Source organism: Nylanderia fulva, unplaced genomic scaffold (genome assembly GCF_048542155.1).
Source record: "Nylanderia fulva isolate GAGA-0341 unplaced genomic scaffold, ASM4854215v1 Scaffold22, whole genome shotgun sequence".
Lineage (NCBI taxonomy): Eukaryota > Metazoa > Arthropoda > Insecta > Hymenoptera > Formicidae > Nylanderia > Nylanderia fulva.
Genome location: NW_028190285.1, coordinates 1,667,951 through 1,689,572, shown reverse-complemented (window position 1 = coordinate 1,689,572; position 21,622 = coordinate 1,667,951). Strand labels below are relative to the sequence as shown.

The window sequence follows — 21,622 nt, the reverse complement described above, 5'->3', positions numbered from 1 at the left end:
CACTGATAAACGCCACGGCAACTGTCGACTTCTACTATTAACATTTTGAGCGAGACTTTTCTGCGACAGCTGACAGGCTGCCAGGCCGCGTTTCGTATGACAGTGATTTGCTTTGCGGTTTACGTCGAATGAATTTGTGGTACCCGTTGCCGCAGGCGTGTGCGGTTTCATATAATTACGCACTTAATTGCTTATATTGCGAGGACCCGCTGATGACGGAACCATCATCCCTAACCGCGCGTGTGTATTAGTCGCGTTGCCATTCGCAAATTGGTGCCAACAAATACGCTTTCATATACTCTGTTACGGCAAGTATGCGTTGCATTATGGCCGTATATTTGTGAAGACAACAAGATATGTAATTACGTTTAATTGTACATTGTCGAATTAACAGGATATTGCCTATCATCATCGAATTTAGCCAAAGTTTTAATGATTACATAGTACAAGTTTTAATAATTATATAGTTTAATCATCGCGCGATCGTATATATATTTTCGTTAAAACTCTCCTTTATTTATAAATGTAAACCTATGTAATTTGTTAAATTTTACGTAAATATATCAGATATACGCGTATACAAGACTCGGTAATAAATCGCTGCCGGGGCGGCTATCACCAGGTGCAATTACAATCGGCACGATTATAGCCGTTGCATTGTTCTCTCTATACGCAACGCTGATCATTCGCGAATGATGCGTGGCATATATTTCAGGCATTACCGTTTCGCATTACAGACCGTCACCATTTTAAAATCGTGGTCGAGCGAGTTCACACGAGAATATCGACAAAATAGTCGACAATAGGATACCTCATTCGTGCGAGACAAGCTTGAGTACAAGACTAAAAAGAAACCGGAAAAAATAAAGACACGTCTAAAGATATAAGAACGTATATAAGAAAGAAACGGAAACAAGAATTTGTTCGTTCATTCAGCGAAACGCAATTTCGATTCCCTCGCCGACCCTTTCGAGCGCGCGAGTCGAAGAAGGGCTTCTTATACGTATCATGGATAGTGACTAAAGTTTCTCGCGCGGAGTCTTTACGTGGCAGCCGACAGGTGGATAGAGGCTTCTTTCCTGGCATACCAATTACGAGGGTGGAACAAGTAATTGTTTGTCCGTACCTTACACCGGAGCGTGAAGGGTAGACCAATACCCGCGGACGGGGTAGTCGACATCGGCGTAGGTAGGTGGATAGGTAGGGTAGGTAGTGGTGGTGACGTTGCCGATGGTGGTAGCCTCGTAGCGAAGAGGTAGTTAGGTCGGGAATAGTGGTGCAGAGCAGTAAGGTTGATTGTGGAGGGCGAAGAGAGAGAGAGAGAGAGAGAGAGAGAAGACGGAGAGAAAGAGAGGGTGGCACGCCGAGGGTTGAACGACAGAGTCGCGCGCGTCGGCGAAACAGAGACGGAAACTGTATATCCCGTTCCTTCGTCCTCTTCCCCTTTCACCATCTCGCCCCGCTCAACTAATGAGACCGCGCGGTTACATCAGAGGCCAGGGACAAATTGAAACGTACGAGCCTAGAGAGGCCACGGAACAGAGAGAGCGACCTCCTAATGCGTGACTATGAAACCTCGCACCACCGCAGCCCGTTAACACCGTTTCTACCGTCGTCCTGTATAGCGTGCGGAACCGGCGATTCTTGAATTTTACTTCATTACCCATGAAGATTCAACGAGCGAGAAAAATATAGTCGACGTTGACGTCGATGCGCGGAATCTCGGTGGAAATTACGCAAAGTCCAAAATTAACTCGCGCTCTCGACGTTATATAAAGTTATTACTCCAAGGTAATGACAGAATAAGAGAACGACGCGGGAGAGCTATTAGTTAATAATAATAATAATAATTTCCCGCATTATTTTTTTTTTCTTTCGTTTATTAAATAATTCCGCAATATTCGTCCCCTCGTATTTTTAGAGAGAATAAACTGTTGACGTAATTTACTCGGCTGGAAATAGCCATCACTTTTACGATCGACGTTCCTTTCCACGGGTGATGCGATACGTGCGTTACTTTGGCGCTCGCTTCTTAAAGAGAACCGTCCGACATATATAAAAGCCGTAAACACGATGCTCTTAACGTTTCCTGCCGACAGGATCCTACAGGGACTTCTTCGACAGCCGGAGTAATTATTCTTCGTACGCGCGGTGTTTACTTACTTCGCCAGTCTCGGATCTTATCCATTGCACGAACCAAGATGTATTAGTATTAGATGAATCGCTAACTGTAAAGCTCGATTATCGATGACTAGAGAGAAAGAGAGAGAGAGAGAGAGAGAGAGAAAGGTATATATACATATATATACCGCAATAGCGCGACATCGTACTTTGGCTAAGGACTCGGAAGCTGCTACATTGGCAATAAAGCCAGCCAGAGACTAGCTTGAGCAGGGTAGTAGATTACGGCAAGTACGACAGTACGGTAATAGTGGTGGTGGTGACAGTGATGGCAGAGTTATAGTGTAGTAGAGAGAGTAGAGCCAGGGTTGATGCCGGCGTATGCGTTTGGAAACGCGCGCGCGAGACTGAGGGAGCGAATAGACACTGTCGGGGAAAACCCGGGGTGAGAGGGAGGGGGAGAGATGGGAAACGAGAATGGATGCGGCAGCAGTCTAGCATGCAAAATGCTGCGTCGACGTTATCACACCGCCAGAGATTAAGGGGCTGACGCGGTGGATATCGGGCGGCGGCGGCGCTGTTCCACGATGTTCCTATTCTTCGTATACTCTGCTGAGTTTTACTTGGCAGACATCCCGTCCTCATTGTTCTCCTCTCCTTGCCTCGTCCCTTCTCGTTATCCTAGACTAGACCGTTCTGCTCTCTCTCTCTCTCTTCGCGCGTGTCTCTTCCGACTTCTTTTCGGAATCTTCGTCCTCTTCTTACATGGTACAGCGATCGTCTTCGCGCTTCGCTATTTTTGCCGACCGACGAAATATCTCGGCATTAAATTGTTAACCGCCGGAGATGATCAATCTTACCGCCTGGCGACACGTACTTTCACGTACGTAATTCACGTCCACCCAAAGTTGGACGTCTTTCTTTTCGTCCTATACGTATATTTTTCAATACGTCCCACGTTTCAGCTCCGGTTGTCAGATCGTCGATACTAACGACGATATATATCTGTCAAGTTTTCCCATCTTAGCGCTCCGTTAAACCATTGCACGTTACTCTCTAGAATGCCATGCAATTTTTGCCCTTTTCCGCTCATCACCTCGAAGAATGTCGAAATTGAGGAAATACCGCGTCTCGAAAAAGAGAGACCTCATTTACGCGCGTTCAAAGGTTTTAAGTACCGATTCGTGTTATACTCCTTTTCTCTTGTCGATCCGCTCACATTCTTTCGGCTGCGTTAAATTTCCTATATATATATATTACGTTTAGCTTCGCGAAATTTCAGCTGGCAGATATCCAACTAGCTACCTGCAGCGTCGTTATTGTTCGCCATCTTTCCGTCACGTTTTATTACTGCCTGGTGGTACCATACCGTCGCTACCAGACCCGCCACCCAGGATCTTTCTTATTTTCCTCCTCGTCATTCCGTACTTCGTTCAGGTTACTCCCTCGGGCGCAACGTCTTTTAACAAAGCTGCCGCCGTACAGACGTAGCTGCCGCGCGATACACGTTAAGCCGTTCAAACTGAAATTTATTTACGCAACCGCTCTCGTAACGCAGCTCCGTTGCATTCTTCGTTCCCCCTTAGACATACAATTCTCAATCCTCATTCGCGCTTCAAGTTTATTCCATCAATCTCTGAATGTGGCTCGCGCAAAACAAAACTATGTCCTTCCTCTGCTATATGTATACCATGTCGTTACGTAACGTTAAGCAGCTTAAAATTGTATATTTTTTTGTCTATCTTATTGTATTATTTCAAGACAGAATATACGCGAAATAATCGACACATTAATTTCGCATTAAATTATTTAACGGAATAGTTATTTGTATATATTACATGAATATAATTACAATCAGATATAACATTACGTTATATCGTTATAGTTGATCTAATTTGTTTAATGTATTTGTAAATGTATCGGGATAACAAGTTTGTTAAATAAATGATTCAAATTATCTATAATTCATAAAATTCAAAACGGAATTCTATTTATCATTTTAATAATGCGTGTTATAAATTTTCTAAAATATACACGTACTCTGATATATTTATTCGCATATGTTATTTTTTCAAATATTTTTTACATTAAACGAAACATGAGATTTTATAATTTTTATTTATATAAAATTTATATAAAATTTATTTATATAAAATTTATACAAGATTTATATAAGATTTATTTATATATAAAATTCTATCGCGGATAAAAAATTAAATGTGAATAGAGAATATATTATACATAAAAAAAAGTTAGTATTATTTTTCACATAGTAAATTTATATTTGCAGTTGATAGCAACCTTTAACTTTACAAACTTCGAGACGTTTGATTGATTCGAGTTTGACTGTCACATTATCGCGTATTAACGAAATAGATGATCGCGATTATTGCTTCGAGAACTGCACAAAGTTTCGCCTCGACGACGGTCTGACTACATCATCGACTCAAACTACTGCAAGGACACGCGTCAGAAAAGCGCGATATGCACGACAGTCACGTAGGGAATTGAACGTTCGCCGAGGCGACATCCTCGAAAGAACCAGAGAACGATTCAGCAGAAACGTCGGGAAATTTTCGCTCGCGCTTGCAGAAAACATGAAGCTAAACGAAGCGGGGATAAATACGAAATATCTCGCGTGTACAAACACACACCCTCTTTAATCATCTGCACGAGTAAACATCCATTTCGCGCGGCGTCGTTGGAATTTTATTGACTTAACGGCGAATCTCAAACTTACGTCGCAATTATAAATTGTAAATTCCCGAAGCTCGTATATACGCGAAATAAAAAATACCGGAGATCTGGTGAAAAATCAGCAGAGTCCTTCAAGATCCATTCCCGGGGAATATGACATTCCGCGGAAACGAAGCGTTTAATCTCGACCGGTCGACGAACCGTCTCGAGACGAGAACTCATTGGGAAACCATGAAGCGAGCGCAGCGCGAAACCATCCGCGAAGACGTCTACATCACGGGAAGACGATACCGAAGAAAAAACACCCAGCGCCGCGCCGGTGCGCTCGAGCTTACAACACAAGAAAGACGTCTTTTTTTCTTTTTCTTTTTTTTCCTTTGCTTTGACGTGTGCTCCTCATTTATTCTCATGGTGCAGCGACGGGCGACGAGTAGGAAATAACGGAGCGGAAAAAGAGAGAAGATCAAGCCGGCGCACGGAGCAAGAAGGAGAATGTCGAGGGAAGAAATAAAGGCAGAATAGAGGAGAGAATGAGGGGCTGGGGAAAAAGAGAGAGAGAGAGAGAGAGATAGAAAGATACGAGGAAAGAAAAGGGTAGAAGCGTAACGCCTTGAATGAGGTATGCCACTCGTTATAGGCTGCGGTGCACCGGCGAAAAGATGAAGAAATGGCGAAGGCTACGCTGGAAACGAGCGTTGAAACGAGCAACGGGTCGAAGTCGCGATGGGGAAGGAAGAGGGGAAGAATGGATGCAGAAGAATGAAACGGCAAGGCTCTGGCAGGGTGGTTTCAGCCGCGGTTGATAGGGTTGTATTGTGGTGGTATGACGGCGGTGACCCGAAGTCGACGAGCGTTTGCAAACTCTCTCCTCTGCAAGTTCGCCGTTCCTTCTCCTTCTTCTTCTCATTCTTTCTCTCCTCGCGTCTCTTCTACCCTCCCGGGCTTTGCCGAGCTTCTCTTCTTTATCCACCCTCTATCTACTTTCTGCTCCGTCTTTATTCCGACTTTTTCGCTATCCCTAAACTAAATACTGCCGATGACAGCAGCTCGGGCGCTTCCAGCGGTAGCGTTAGTGAGAAAAAGAAAAGTGGAAGTCGGATATCTTTATATCGTAGAAAACGCGTACCGTGGTGTTGCGTCTCTTCCATTTTCTCGTGTCCTTTTTTCTGAATTTTTCGCAGAAATACAAGTGTCTCGATAAAATTTAATAATATAAAAAATTATCCTACGCTTTCACTAATTAGTCTATTATATTTTTTATCACGAACTATGTATATACTAAAAAATTTTGTCGCACACGCGGGTAAATATATTTTTCTCAATATAAATATATAAAATGAAATTAAAACGCTTGAAATCGAATGCTAAAAAGTTCATCGAACGCGAAATTTAATTAAACCGGCTGCCAGTGCGAGGGTCTTCATCGCTTCGTGCGTTCTATTTTATTGAACGAGTTTAGTTTAAATCGAGGCGACGAGAGTGGGGTGAATGGAGAATGACGCCGGCCATAACTACAATGACTATGGCATATACGGCGTGCTTCGGCTTAACTTCAACAGCTCATAATTGCTTTCCGATTAGATACCGTCGTGTTCCGATAGCGTTATTTTCAATTCCGCGTTACGCTCCGTAGCAACACGCAGCGCGTATCGACAGCTATATCGAAGCAAATTCAACAGGCGGCCATGTGCGCCGGTCTTTGTACACTTTTCCGATTAATAGGAAGGGAGGAATGAAACGGGACTGACCACGCGCAATCCGGCCGACCCAATCCCAATCCCATTGACGTGATATGCGACGTTTTGATTTCTTAAAAAACCGCGCCATCGACCAAACTTGACGTGAAAATTATTCATTACAATTTTTTATTTTCGAATCGAGAGTTTTAGCAAAAATATACCAACATGGAGTAAATCAATATTTTCATGCACATATACGTTTAATTTCTAAAAGAAGTTTCAAGATTTATATAAAACAGTTTTCTATATTTTTTAATTAATTTTTATGATATATTAATAATTTTTGCAGTCTTGATTAGATTAAGTGAATTAGTGTATCAATGATTATTATATCATCTCTTTCACGTACACACATACATTTTTATTCCGATTCAAGAATTTAATAACGTTTTATTAGGCAATTATTATGCTAGAAATGATTGTTGGATTTGAAAAATTCCATCCGTTTTATAAAGGAATTTGTGAACAATTTTTCAACCCACGATGGAATCCGACTATATGGAATGACACTGCGACTCAGAGATTTAAAATCTACGCCGCGCCGTTACTGGCAGGAGTTTACGGCATCCAATGTCTTGTCCTGCCATTCGAGGGAAGCGATAAATTGACCCGTGTAAGCGACGGTTTGGCGCATTCCATGTCGTGGATCCATTGTGGTCCAAAGGATTACTCGGCGGTTGAATGGATGATGGTCAAGCGTTCGCGGATACGTATAGGTGCTTATAGATGCGCCATTAATTACGCGTTCTAATTAAACATTGTGTCGAATTATCTTCCTTGCCAGCAAAGTGACGAGTTGACGGTGGAGGGAAGGTGAGAAAGGGGCGAGAGAAGAAAGTCGGCTGCACCTTTGTCGATATAGCTTATAATCTTATCCGCGCAGAAGCTAATTTAATGTACGTTACGTAAAAGTTTCGCCAAGAAACTACACACAGCTCTCAAGCTTATTCACAGATTGGTGGATTAAACTTCGTCGGAGAATTCCTCTTCAAAAAGATCCTTTGTGTATATCACTTTGATATACACAAGTAGTTTAAACCGCGTATCTGCTCGTAACGAGAGGAGAGAGGTCATTTTCGAGAAGATTTCTCAAACATCGAAATCCTATTATTTGCCTCTCCGGAAAAACGTCGGATAATTCCGAGTAATGTCGAAGAAGTCGCTTAAAAAAGATAAATTCTCGGAGGAGCTGACCTCGCGAGACTTTTCGCGTTCGGATATCTCGAGAAAGATATGGAGAAATGGTAAAAAAAACTGTACTTTTGCAATATTTATTAAGTATGAGTTGGAAAAGAGAAGCAGTCATAGATTATTAGCGAGTTTACTCCATGTAGCAAATTCCATCCTCGTATATTCTACTACGTCGCTACTGAATAAACACTTTGATTTATGCGCTACTATGGTTTCCGATAAGGATAAACCAACACACCAAAAAAGCGAATTATAGGAGATTGAACCATTTCGATGCAATCCGGGAAATTCTTTCCGCATTCCTTATTACTTCCTCGACTTCGTATCGATCTTCAACTTTTTCCTCGTCGTTTCTTTTTCACGTTTTTTTTTTTTTTTTCACGTATTAAAACAAAGTTCTCATTTTTTTAACAGCGATAGAGATAACAATAATAAATATAAAACAAGAATTAGAAAAGTTTTGCGTTTTTATCGCTGAACGCGAATGATTAGCAAAATACTTGACAAAAACTGATTATTGCGAGGAATTTCGAAAATTCGCAATACCTGTGTGTAGCTCGCAGAGGCGGAACGTATAACTCGACAAGGAACGCTTCCGGGATATGTGTGTATATATGTATATAATATATAAATTTAACGCGGCATAAATTTTCTGGCGCGGTGCACTGCGCAAGATACGATATATATGTACATGTATACGCTGTACATGACAGTCTTCCCTTCCGCGTGTGTATCTCTCTACCAAGAGATAAAAATTTTCTCTTCTCTTTCTTTTCGCGTGAAAAATTGATATTGACAAAAAGTGCCCGTGCAATCAACGATCGCGTTTTTGAAATTGAAATATTTTCAAATATTTAAATTAAAGATAAGAATAACCGATGGGAATACACTTTGCGCTCGCGCAAAGTCGACAGACACGCAATATTCGAGCTAACGTAATTGATTATTCGCTGCCTGCCAATTATTACCTCCCGTACTATAAAGGCACTTGACCGATTAGTGCCGTTAGACTACTACTCTCCATAGCTGATGCATTTCAGAAGTGCTCTTTACTATCCCTTCCCTCTGCCAACTAACTTACCTCTTAATCGGATCGATGGTAAATTAGTCTTGCGTCATGACAAAGACGCGCGGGGCAATCAGCATTACAGAAAACGCAATTAACTCGCCAACAATGTTGCTTCGCTTTAAATGTTTACGGAGAAACACAAAGTAACGAAATTACGAATACGCGCGCGATACCGGCGCATTTATCTCAAAGTTTTCAACTGCAACGCTCTCTCGGAACGATATTAAAATGTTAAAATATTTCCGCATGTAATTTTCGCAATTTTAACGAGTTAACATCGTTAGAAGCGTGAATTTCGCGATCAATGATGCGCGTAATAAGACACTTGATATTCTGGCTCTGCAATCCCGACAACATTGAGTTTCAATGGCGGCGGGAAATGGCGGAAATAGATTTCGTTGCGGTACCTTTCCCGCCCTCTCTTTTCCCCCCTTTCTCTCTCCCTCTCTCTCTCTCTCTTTCGATCTAGACGATCTCGCGGCTCGCGATTCTCGCGTTACATCGCAAGGCGCGATTATCCCCGAGCACGAATATTGTCGTTTCCACTTTGTTAAACGACATTGCGACTCAGTTTACGCGTTCGCTATCACCGGCGGCTATCTTCCGCTCCGTAAGATCAATATCTGGTTTCATACAACAAGATATTTCTGGCAAAATTGAATTCCACGGATGCATCGCGTTCTGCTACATCGATTTCTATATGTATTTTGCGAAACTCTATTCGACAGTAAATTAACACGTATCGGCAGTATCGTTTCAACCCCCTCAAAAAATTGTACGAGTTAATTGTTATAGAAATATATGTAATAACATAACAGCGTGTAACGTAGAAATTTGTACGAATTTCGCAAGAAATTGTGCGTAAAAATGGATGAATTTTAAATAAAATAGATTTTTGCTTTTTTTTCGAGAAAGCAATTGCATCGTGCAGACTGATAAATTACAAAATTTGTATAAGAAACAACATGGCTATGAAACACATGAAACTGCTGCTCTCTGTACATATCATTCAATTATAACTCCGGAATATATCTCACTTTACCACGAATCACGAATCTCAGTAATTCAATGCTATGCAGTACATAGTTTTAACTCTCAAAATATGCACATATAATACGCTTAACAATTCCATTAAGCACAATAATACATCATTATAATCGTAGTTTTTAAAAATAATTAACTCAATCATTGTAATGACTGAAAAATCCACTTTTTGTTTAATCTTCTGACAAATTTAAAAAATATTTAAAATATGTATTTTTCACATATTTCAGAAAAATGTAAAATCTATATAAAACATGTTTTCATTTATTTATACATATATTTTTTCTTTTGCAAAACAAATCTCTAAAAAAGCTCCATTTATATGATATAAAATAGGTACTCTCGAAACTCTTATCGTTTGGATTTATTCCACTTTTTCAATAATTAGTTCATAATCGCAATAATAATGCTAATAACGATGGAATTTGTAAATATCCGTAATATTCGAATACATATATATTAGGTGCGACTTACCAAAGGCGAGGACGAGGACAAGCGTGACTAGTGTCAGCGACGAGAGCACGAGACCACGATCCACGTGGTAGGCTGTCCGAATCGAGTACGGCCGACGACTGGCAAACTGTCTCTTCCGCGGTTTCGCATCCATCCTTGCCGGTGCCGTCGTCATCGAATTCCTTGAGAAATTCGTGAGAGATCAGAGTAAGGATCAGATAGGTATAGATGAAGGGCTGGGTAAGACTATGAGCGGATGGCAAGGTGAGACAGATCTACCACTCCCGTTTCATCGTCATCGAGAAGAGAGGAAGATTCACCTGTCCGGCTTCCGGCTATGTATCGATATAAACATAGGTGAGCGCGCGCAAAGTCGGACAAGTGCGGAGTAGTAGGATGACGAGGGTGAGAGCGCCAAGGGCGGTTGTGAGACGTGTTGTGAGGAAGGGAAAGGGGAAAGACGGGCAGGAGCGAGACCGATGTATAACCGCGCACGCAACCCTTTTGCCTCGAGCACAAACCCCTCTCGGCACCCGCCGCGTCCAGCGCTTGGAGATAGACTAAACCGGGCTCCTTCGAGCTGCGCGCTAAGTTCACCTCGGCACACGATTCGACCCCCTTCGGACGCGCTCGACGGTATTCGGTGCCGGCCGGCCACCCTCGGAAACACGCTCGGCGACGTTCTCTTCGCCCGCGTGAAGCTGCGGCCCATGTACCAACGACAAACGTATACCTCGACACGAAAAGACACGGATATAGGGAGAAATTGCACACGTAACCCTAATGCCCGTATCACGCTGCAATTTCACCGGCTACTCGGTAAAAATGAAATATGAAGTCAAGGATTTATTCTAGTATCAAGCGCGACATAATAACGCCTCTATAGTTGCCCAAATATTTTTCTCATTTTTTTATTAGAATAATCATAAATAAAAGAAGGAAAAGTTTATTTTATAATATATTAATTGTAATTTCTTAGAAATATATTTTTTTTAAATATATGCATCTTTCTAAACAAGAAATTAATTTTACATCAGTCAATGTCCGATCGCATATCGACACGTTTCACTGAAATCTATTTCTCATTTTTTATTCGTATAATAATAAATATAAGGAGGAAAAGTTTATTATTTTATAGTATATTGAATGTAATTTCTTATAAAATATATATTTTTTTAAATATATGCATCTTTCTAAACAAAAAACTAGCTATATGTTACTAGATGTTCGATCGCACATTGACACATTTCACTGAAATCTATTTCTCATTTTTTATTCGAATAATAGTGAATAGAAGAAGGAAAGGTTTATTATTTTATAGTATATTGAATGTACTTTCTTATAAAATATATGCATCTTTCTAAACAAAAAACTAGCTATACGTTACTAGATGTTCGATCACACATCAGGACGTTTCACTGAAATCTATTTCTCATTTTTTATCCGAATAATAATAAATAGAAGAAAGAAAAGTTTATTATTTTAAATTCCTAGTAAACATATTTTTTTTAAAATGCATGCATCTTTCTAAGCAAGAAATAGACTTTACGTTAGTCAATGTCCGATCACACATCGACATGTTTCACTAAAATCTTTTTTAAATTTTCTATTGGAATAGTAATAAATCGAACAAGCAAAAATTTATTATTTTATAATATATTGATTGTAATTTCTTATAAAATATATTTTTTTAAATATATGCATCTTTCTAAACAAAAAAACTAGCTATACGTTACTAGATGTTCGATCGCACATCGACACATTTTACTGAAATCTATTTCTCGATTTCTATTGGAATAATAATAAATAGAAGAAAGAAAAGTTTATTGTTTTAAATTCCTAGTAAATATTTGTTTTAAAATGCATGCATCTTTCTAAGCAAGAAATAAACTTTATGTTAGTCGATGTCTGATCACACATCGGGACGTATCACTGAAATCTATTTCTCATTTTTTATTCGAATAATAGTGAATAGAAGAAAAAAAGGTTTATTTTATAGTATATTGAATGTAATTTCTTATAAAATATATTTTTTTTTAAATATATGCATCTTTCTAAACAAAAAACTAGCTATACGTTACTAGATGTTCGATTACATATCGGCATGTTTCACTAAAATCTTTTTTTAATTTTTTATTGGAATAAATAGAAAAAGGAAAAATTTATTATTTTAAATTCCTAGTAAATATATTTGTTTGAAAATGCATGCATCTTTTTAAGCAAGAAATACACTTTATATTAGTCGATGTCTGATCACACATCGGGACGTATCACTGAAATCTATTTTTCATTTTTTATTCGAATAATAATAAATAGAAGGAGGAAAAGTTTATTATTTTATAGTATATTGAATGTAATTTCTTATAAAATATATATTTTTTTAATATATGCATCTTTCTAAACAAAAAACTAGCTATACGTTACTAGATGTCCGATCACATATCGGCATGTTTCACTAAAATCTTTTTTTAATTTTTTATTGGAATAGTAATAAATAGAAAAAGGAAAAATTTATTATTTTATAATGTATTGATTGTAATTTCTTATAAAATATATTTTTTTTAATTATGCATCTTTTTAAAGAAGATATAACGTTACTAAATGTGATGATCACACATCGTCATGTTTCACTAAAATTTTAGCCAAGTTTTTTTTCATTTTTATTGATATAATAATAAATAGAAGAAAACAAAATACTTATTTTACACTAAATTAATTGCAATTTCTTAAATATTATTTTTTTAAAAATGTATGCATTTTTTAAACAAGAAATTAAAATAAAGGAATGAATTCTTTCTTATTTTATACTGTATTGATTGTAATTTCTTATAAATATATTTTTTTAATGTATGCATCTTTTTAAACAAGAAATAAACTTTATGTTGGTCGATGTTTGATCGCACATTATCACGTTTCACTGAAATTTTTATCTCATTTTTTATTAAAATAATAATAAATAAAGGAATGAATAATTTATTTTATACTGTATTGATTGTAATTTCTTATAAATAATTTTTGTTTTAAATATGTGCATCTTTTTAAACAAAAAATGAACTTTACGTTAGTCGATGTCTGATCGCACATCGTCATGTTTCACTGTATTAGTATAATAATAGAGGAAGGAAACATTTCTTGCTTCATAATATATTAATTGTAATTTCTTATAAATACATTAAAAATATATATATTAAAAAATGTGTGCATCTTTTTAAACAAGAAATGAACGTTACGTTACTCGATGTCTGATCGCACATCGGCGCGTTTCACTGAAATCATGGCTGACCAAGCAGCGTTACAATATCACTGAAACTACCTTTGACCTATATACCTATAATTTTAGCGAAATGAAAAATACACTTAAAAAACACGAGTAAAACCTGAATTCCTAGAATAATTATATACTCTCCCTAAAAACATAATAATCCGATTATTTATTCCAAAAATGCACACTTTCGAAATTTAAATCTACCAATCCTCTATTTTATCGCATCGCTATAGAAATAGTTGGCGAATACATTCGATGATCGAGCAAATAACATTACACGCGAAAAAAAAAAATGCACACAATCCCGAGGGATATTAGGAAAGACGCATCGAGAAAGACGAGTATATAGCGATGTACAGTTACCTGATTGATTCAGTTTAAGCTGCCTCTTGCACGCGAGACTATCATCACGGGCCTCCGTATACCTCTTTCCATCGAGCTCACCTCCCATGGCCCCCTTGTGTTCTCTCCTTCCGCCGCTTGTGCGAGGTTGCGTTCCACAGCGGCAGCCTTCAGTGCGTACACCGAGCCCACATGACCGAGTGGTGGCGCGGAGGCGGAGAACGGGGTAACCGACCGCCATCAACCACCGACCTCAAAGAGCGAGAGGCCCCCGCGTAACCTTACGCCCCCCCCCCCCCACTCCCGCCCCCCCTCGTCTACTCTCTTCCCTCTTTCTTCCCCTACCGCGACTGACGCTCCGCTACCGCCGCCGCCAGGCACAAATTAAATATCCGTGCGGCGCACGTAGCCGTTTACCCTTACTACTCTCGCGCGGTGTCGGCTGCTCTGTTTTTCATGCGTCGTTGGACCGAATTTCTCTTTTGATGCTTCTAACGGCTACTAATTTAAATCACCTCGATTTGCGCGCTTCTCATTTTTTCCTTTTCCGTTCTATCTCTATTTCTCTCTTCTTTTTACTTCGTTTTCCTTCTCTCTATCTCTCTTTCTATTCGAGTTCGCACGAAAGATCAAGTGTGTTATTGGCAGGAGATTGAACCGTTTCGAAGCGAGTCAGAAGGAAAAGAAGCGAGATAGTCTCTTCATTTATGATGCAACTGGTTTTTTTTTTTGTACGGAGGAAACGCAGGAAACACCTACGGGAACGCTTTGAAATGCGGAATGAAGAGTAGCGCGGAACGATCAATTTCAATCTTTGTCGCAAAATGAGAAGCTTTTCAAGTTTAGCGTTTTTCCGATTGTAATTGTACCTAGTTCAATACTCGCAGCTATTATAAAATATTGACACAAAATACATATAAAATAAAAGTTTCAAGAGCGAGAGGGAGAGAGAGAGAGAGAGAGAGACGCACACATTATACACACATATATACACACATTACATATATTTACATATTGAATTAGAATATAATAAAATTGATATATGTATATATGTATATCAAATTCAATTAATATAAATTTAGACAGTAGATAAAAAATATATATGCGGAAAATTTTAATCTGACAAAAAAGAGCGCGTTTAAAATTATTACATCTCTTCTCATGTAATATTAACAATAAATCACAATTAATTAAATAAATTATAGTTCCAAGTAGCCTTATATAAGATATCCGCTTTTATATTTTATTTATCATTTAAAGAAGCTTTAAAAAATAAAATAAGAATTTAGGAAGGATAATTTACCTCGAAATGAGTCTGGCGAAGTGTAATGTGTATATGCGTGTTGTATGTACGTTGATGTACAAATAAAGATTCAAATAAGAATAGCACGAGAAAATGAATTCTCGCGACATCTGGTGAGGTTTAGCATAACTACAAAGTCAATTTCCGATTGCTCTTTCACACGAGTAGTTATCTACATTTTCCTTATTATCAACGATTTTGCAATCTAGTTGTAAAAGTTCCTTTCAGATGGCGTTAGTGCCATAATTTTTTTGTTACATAAAAAATTATATATAACTTTTATGTATGTATATGTATATGCGTACATCTTTCATAATAAAAATATCTTTGCTGTCCAAATGTCAAACTTATCAAATCACCAGCCTGAAAATATAAGTTTTCATGACAGAGATAGAAATTATTATGTCATAGCAGCTTTGAAAATAATCTTCAAAAATTCTCTTATATATATTACATTCAACTTGAACGTTTCCTCCAAAATGAAATATATCGCAGAATATAGTAGATTTATAAAAAATATATGTAATCTGTGAGATATTTCACGCGAATCTTCCTCATAAAAAATAATCCTCACGATCACGAGAGATTTATCCTGCTCCTTCTCTCTCTCTCTCTCTTTTTAATAAATAATTCCGCTCACGTAAGGCATATTCTTTAGACGTCTCTCTTGGCATATATATAAGCGAATGTGTCACGGTATCTTATCGCGCTTGTTGCGGTTCCTTGGAATCGGATTGTGGAATTTTAGATCAGAGATCTCCCGTTATCGCGCGCGCATTAATTAGGAAAACGTGCGCGCTACATTCGATTTTTGTCGGAAGAGAGGAAACCAAAAAGACCCGGGTGTACGGTACGGTGGGCACGTATATCGATCGTAATGTGAAAGTTCTTTTATGTGAGAGAATCTTAACTAAAGGCTACGGCGAATATCTCAAGGTCGGCCGGCGTTTCTGCTCATTGTACGCGAATCGCGAGAAAACGCGAGACAGTTGATCGCGGTCGACCGATAAATACACATAACGCGTGTTCTAGTCAATTATTCACAGCCGGTGATTTATTTATCGCTAATATGGGTGCGGGTCAGTGCAAAAGCTTCCGAAAAAAATCCCTCCTCCGATCAAAAGAAATCCGTCGCAACAGGTGCGTATATATATCTTTCGCCGCAAAAACAAATTATGAAAAATCTAAGAAAAAATGTAAAGAGATAAAAAAAAATATATATATATATATCATGCATCATCGCTTTGTTAGACTTTTCTTTGTCCAATAATTGCTTTCGATTAATTATTTAATGACGATTCTTGTGTTGGAAAATTCAATTCGATTCTAATCTTTTTTTTTAGAAGTATAGTCTATAAAAGTCTTTTGTCTTGAATCTAATTTTTTTTTAACTTTGAAATTAATTTTACCGCAGAAAAAAACATTATTAGGTCGGAATACTGTCGTACAGAATCATTGAGTTAACGATGGGAAATTAATGTGATACGGTGACTAGTATAGTATAGTTCGTGAAAAAAAAGCATTTGTTACTATATATGTAGTACGAGGACGCACGCTAGAATAGAATTGCATTGACAGTTTCCAGTGCATTGCGATGCAGTCCGTCAGGTCGCTTGCACTTAGAAGGAGGTGGACCGCCTTCTTGATGGACAAGCCGTTCTTACGTCATTTTCAGGGTAGGCCTTCGCAATATTTGGGCATACGAATCAAATCAAATAAATCTGGAATAAGACAATTTACTATTTATTAATCATATCACACATCAAGGATTATTTTGTAATAAATGACATCGGAAAAAGGTGCTTATAAAATATAACATTTATACTACTTTAAGAGGTTATAAAAATTGCGAGGATATCAAGAAAGAAGGAAATAATAAAGCATGAATTGCATATCATTTGTAGACAGATTTATATAACGAATCAATATTTGTTTCGTTCAAACGTCTATGACGTCAAGTAGAAAAATGACACAGCGAGTATATTTCGCAACAAAAGCAAAAGTGATTCATTTGATCGATTGTAAAATACACTCTCGTTTTCATATTACATTATTCATATGCTTCTTTATAATATACTATTTTGTAATAATTTCAATAAATTTGCGGTAGGTATATATATAAAATTTACAAACTTGCTAAAATGATTCTAATAATAAAAATATACAAATTTTTAAATAAAACGAGGGCAATTATCTTTTATAACATAAATTAATTAAATCTATTTTGCATGTCCAGCTCACATAAATGTTGAAAACGAGATTCATATATGATTTTTTTTTGCGCGCAACATAGTTTGCGTATGTGTTACATTTGTATAGTGTCACGTGCACGAAATGTCATTATATGTACATAGTATAATAACAGCAAATCACGTAAAGCACTATCTCCCACGTGCTATTAGTTTATTAGATCATTTCGTTATGTCTTGAAGAAACTCTCGATCAAATGATGTCACGAAATTGTTATTAAATCATCCAACTGATAACCTATCAGAAAGTGCAACTTTCCACGTATGAGATAATAGTAACTGGGAAATTCCCATTGGCTTCTATATTTGTCACATTTGATTGCATTTGTATGCTACGCTATATAGTTGATGCAAGTTATTTATTATATACATTGTTGATAAAATTTCTTATTTTGACGTGGAGATATTCGGTCGCCCGATTGATTAAAGGTAGTGTTTTTGTTGTGCTTTTAAATGATTTTACTGTGAATATTCTATTGTTTTGAGAATGTTATGGAGACATAAAAAATTTGAATTAGTTTCCTGCTCAGATGTAGAATTATTAAAAAAGGATTATTTCAAAATTGGTCTTACACATTTACTTTTTTTGTATTGTAATATTTCATATGTATAAATAAATTATTATTTAGAATTTTAAAGATTAATATTTTATTAGAAAATATTTGATTATGTTAAATAAAAGCAAAGAGAAAGAAAATTATAATGCGCATAATAAAATAGGAAATATTGTACAGAAACATAATATATTATCATGTTGCTGCACTTGTGAGTCACCTGTTTTACTCTGCAGCTGTAATAAAATATCTAAAATAAACTAAATTATTCTCACGTGTCAGGTTCCCAAGAACAGCATGACTATATTGAAGATGTGGTGTGCAAGAAGGAGGATATCAACGAAAATGAAATGAAATTACTACCACTTGGGGATAGCGAAGGAAAAATTTTGTTAATAAAACAAAAAGGAGAATTACATGCAATTGGTACCAAATGTACACATTATGGAGCTCTGTTACATACCGGTGCATTAGGAGAAGGAAGAGTGAGATGTCCATGGCATGGGGCTTGCTTTAATATTAAAACTGGAGATATTGAAGATTATCCAGGCTTGGATTCTTTACCATGTTACAAGGTATTCGAGTGCTTCTTAAATTTTTAAAAATTCTGTGTTCCATATTTCTGCATATCTATCTATTTCTTTATGTTTACAGGTTCGCATAGACGAAGCTGGTCTTGTACATGTAAAGGCTAAACGTAAAGATCTGGACCTTAATAGACGTGTGAAAGATATGTCCGCATGCGATCCTGAAAATATAAAAACAGTTGTAATAGTTGGTGGAGGACCAGCAGGTGCAACTTGTGCAGAAAGTCTACGACAAGAAGGTTTTACAGGACGCATTGTTATGATATGCAGAGAGAATGTTGTACCCTATGATCGAATAAAAGTATCCAAAATATTAGATTTTGATGTTCAAAAGGCAGCATTACGGCCTCCAATGTTTTATGATGAACACAAAATAGAAACAAAACTTGGCGTAGAAGCTATAGGTATGTTATAAGTAAAAATAAGCACTAGTTAATACTTGTTCAGTTAATAATTATTATATATCCTTCATATTTCATTATATATATAATATTATTACTTTTATTTTTCCCTAGGCCTGGATACAACTCAAAATATTGTTAAACTGAGTAACAATGAGGACTTAAAGTATAATCATCTATTCATATGCACAGGCAGTAAACCAAGAATGTTAAATGCACCAGGAAGTAATTTGTCAAATATTTTTGTGCTGCGAGATTATACTGATTCACAAAGCGTATATTCACAGCTGTCTCCCGAAAAACATGTAGTTGTGTTGGGATTGGGTTTCATTGGTATGGAAGCGGCAGCTTATTGTATCAATAAATGTGCATCTGTTACAGTAATAGGGCGCGATACTGTGCCTCTCAGAGCGATATTCGGTGCGGACATTGGTGATAGAATTAAAAAAGAGCACGAAGCAAAAGGTACATATTATGCAAATCTGTTACACGTAACATTATCTTTTATACTAACTTATATAATAATAATCAATATTTAAACCAGGGGTAAAGTTTATCTTCCAAAACAATATCAAGCAATTTATTCCAAAGGAAGATGAAGAGAATGTTGTGGCTAAAATCGAACTTACAGACGGTCAGATTTTACCAGCAGATATAGTTATTGTTGGAATAGGATCTACTTTTTACACAGATTGGCTGAAAGAATCATTTGTTAAAATAAGGAATGATGGCACTGTAATAGTAAATAAGGTATTACTTTCAAACAATTGATATTACTTTATCTATTCACATTTATGTAATTAAGATGTATGTATATTACAGCATCTACAAACAAATATAGAAAATGTATATGCTGGAGGCGATATAGCTTATGCACCGATATATGGCTCTGATGACACATTGGCTGCAATAGGTCATTACTCTTTAGCCCATTATCATGGCAAAGTTGCAGCTCAGAACATATGTGGTAAAGAAACTCCTTTGAAAACGGTACCATACTTTTGGACCAATTTACTAGGCAAAAATTATAGATATGCAGGTAATTTTTGTAATATATTTTCATATTATAAATTTAAATGAAAGTATAATAATTATTAACCAACTAATTAGTAATTGTTAGCAAGCATTAGTAGTCGAATTCAAAACTTTTATTTTATTTTCAGGTCATGGAAAACCTACTAACATAAAAATTCATGGTTCATTGGATAAACTGGAATTCTTTGCTTATTATCTTAAAGATGGCAAAGTAATAGGAATGAGCAGTGTTAATGCCGATCCTGTTGTGTCAGATTTTGCAAATATACTTTATGAAGAAAAGACATTAACAGAAGAGGAAATTAATACCGATCCATTTGGTTGGATGAGAAATAAGCCAAAGGATGTGTTAACGCGATTTCAAGATACCTTTTTAGTAGAAGTAAAGGCTTGAATTGTGTTTTGTATAAATAATATAATTCAGTTTTTTTTAAACAATGTCACAGTATTAATCTCAACTTTTTAATTATACATTATCAATGTATCTTATTAAGCATGTGTAATATATCTAATAATCCCTTTCCTATGTAATACTCTTTATGTAATATATTCAGCATATTGTATATCTATTATATATAATATAAAATCGTTGAAAACTATATTTTTGAGTTTGACATTTATTTTATAGATCTATAAAATTTACAAATTATATTAAAATTACATACATCTATGAGAAGCTTCTAGTCCCATTGTTCTGTAACTCTTAAATGAGCTAAACGTTCAGCGATAGTGATTGTTTTTTCAAATTCCTGTTTTCTACTTTCCTGAAATTTATCGAAAAACATCTTATCTTTCTCTATATGTTTCATATGACCGTGAGATTGCTCAATTGTAAGATAAGGATGCCGCAAAATTAACATATTTTGTTCTTCTCTTTCAAAGTCCTTTTTCATGTCCATTAAATCATGTATAGATGGTTTTTTAACTTTACGATACTTCCTGTAATAGAAAAAATGTACAAAAAACTATATTTATATCCATATAACAAGAAAATAATAATAGTAAAAATACATGACAAATGATTAATATAAAATAACTTATTAAATAAAACGTAAGATTGTTTTTTTGCACAAACACTCACCCTCGAAATTTATATTGCAATTTAGGTTTAGCAAGATGCAATAGAACCAATCCAAGCCGCATCGTAAATCAAATATATATCTTTCGATAAATCACGCTGCTTGTATGCACTTATTATTATTATTTTTTTTTAAGTTTCAATGTGCAGTTAACCATGTGCTTATCTAAGAGTAAGAAGAAACTTTACTCTTAGTCTCTTAGGTGCTTATTCGTATTTTAAAGGTTATGTCACAGCCATAATATTAGATTAGGAGGTCACTACTGCGCCTGCGCCTGTTTTTCTATTAATAAAATAAATGTAAATTATGAATGATCTGTAAATACGATAATAAAATTAAATTTTATGCTCCTATGAGGAAATATGTGAAAAAAAATACACTTTTATATGCATTTCTCTTATTGATACAAAATAAATATGTGCATTTTATAAATATTGTAAAACAAATTTTTCTTGAATAAACGTTCTAGAAAAATATATTTTATAGATTTCAG

At 36.4% G+C, this 21,622-nt stretch overlaps 3 protein-coding genes across 10 annotated transcripts in view; 1 reads left to right on the top strand and 2 right to left on the bottom strand.

Moving 5' to 3' along the window:
- The window catches only part of LOC114932677 (cell adhesion molecule Dscam2), an 83,932-nt gene extending 69,757 nt beyond the window's left edge, over positions 1–14,175 (bottom strand). For 4 of the 6 annotated variants that reach the window (XM_085482801.1, XM_085482802.1, XM_029304995.2 and 1 more), the window contains exon 1: positions 10,336–10,882. In XM_085482801.1, the coding sequence (XP_085338927.1) occupies positions 10,336–10,489 (154 nt within the window). In that variant the 5' untranslated portion in view covers positions 10,490–10,882. Of the gene's footprint in view, positions 1–10,335; positions 10,883–13,942 lie in introns of those variants that run through there. The other 2 variants (XM_085482800.1, XM_085482803.1) reach the window with 2 other exon arrangements.
- Positions 14,176–15,922: 1,747 nt separating this feature from the next.
- LOC114932730 (apoptosis-inducing factor 3) lies at positions 15,923–20,649 on the top strand. 3 transcript variants are annotated; one of them, XM_029305073.2, is made up of 8 exons: positions 15,923–16,364; positions 16,803–16,900; positions 18,310–18,602; positions 18,682–19,018; positions 19,130–19,480; positions 19,560–19,765; positions 19,838–20,054; positions 20,179–20,649. In XM_029305073.2, exons 1-8 carry the CDS (start codon positions 16,294–16,296, stop codon positions 20,442–20,444), a joined length of 1,839 nt encoding a protein of 612 aa, XP_029160906.2. In that variant the 5' UTR covers positions 15,923–16,293; the 3' UTR covers positions 20,445–20,649. The 3 variants fall into 3 exon arrangements, with proteins under 3 accessions (XP_029160906.2, XP_085339037.1, XP_085339036.1); XM_085482911.1 differs by lacking the exons at positions 15,923–16,364; positions 16,803–16,900 and adding an exon at positions 16,907–17,023; XM_085482910.1 differs by lacking the exons at positions 15,923–16,364; positions 16,803–16,900 and adding an exon at positions 17,051–17,902.
- On the bottom strand, positions 18,640–21,458 carry LOC114932731 (large ribosomal subunit protein mL63). The gene is made up of 3 exons (XM_029305074.2): positions 21,132–21,458; positions 20,716–20,989; positions 18,640–18,775 (listed from the first exon to the last, which is right to left on the bottom strand). Exons 1-2 carry the CDS (start codon positions 21,191–21,193, stop codon positions 20,731–20,733), a joined length of 321 nt encoding a protein of 106 aa, XP_029160907.1. The 5' UTR covers positions 21,194–21,458; the 3' UTR covers positions 18,640–18,775; positions 20,716–20,730.
- Positions 21,459–21,622: the final 164 nt, after the last annotated feature.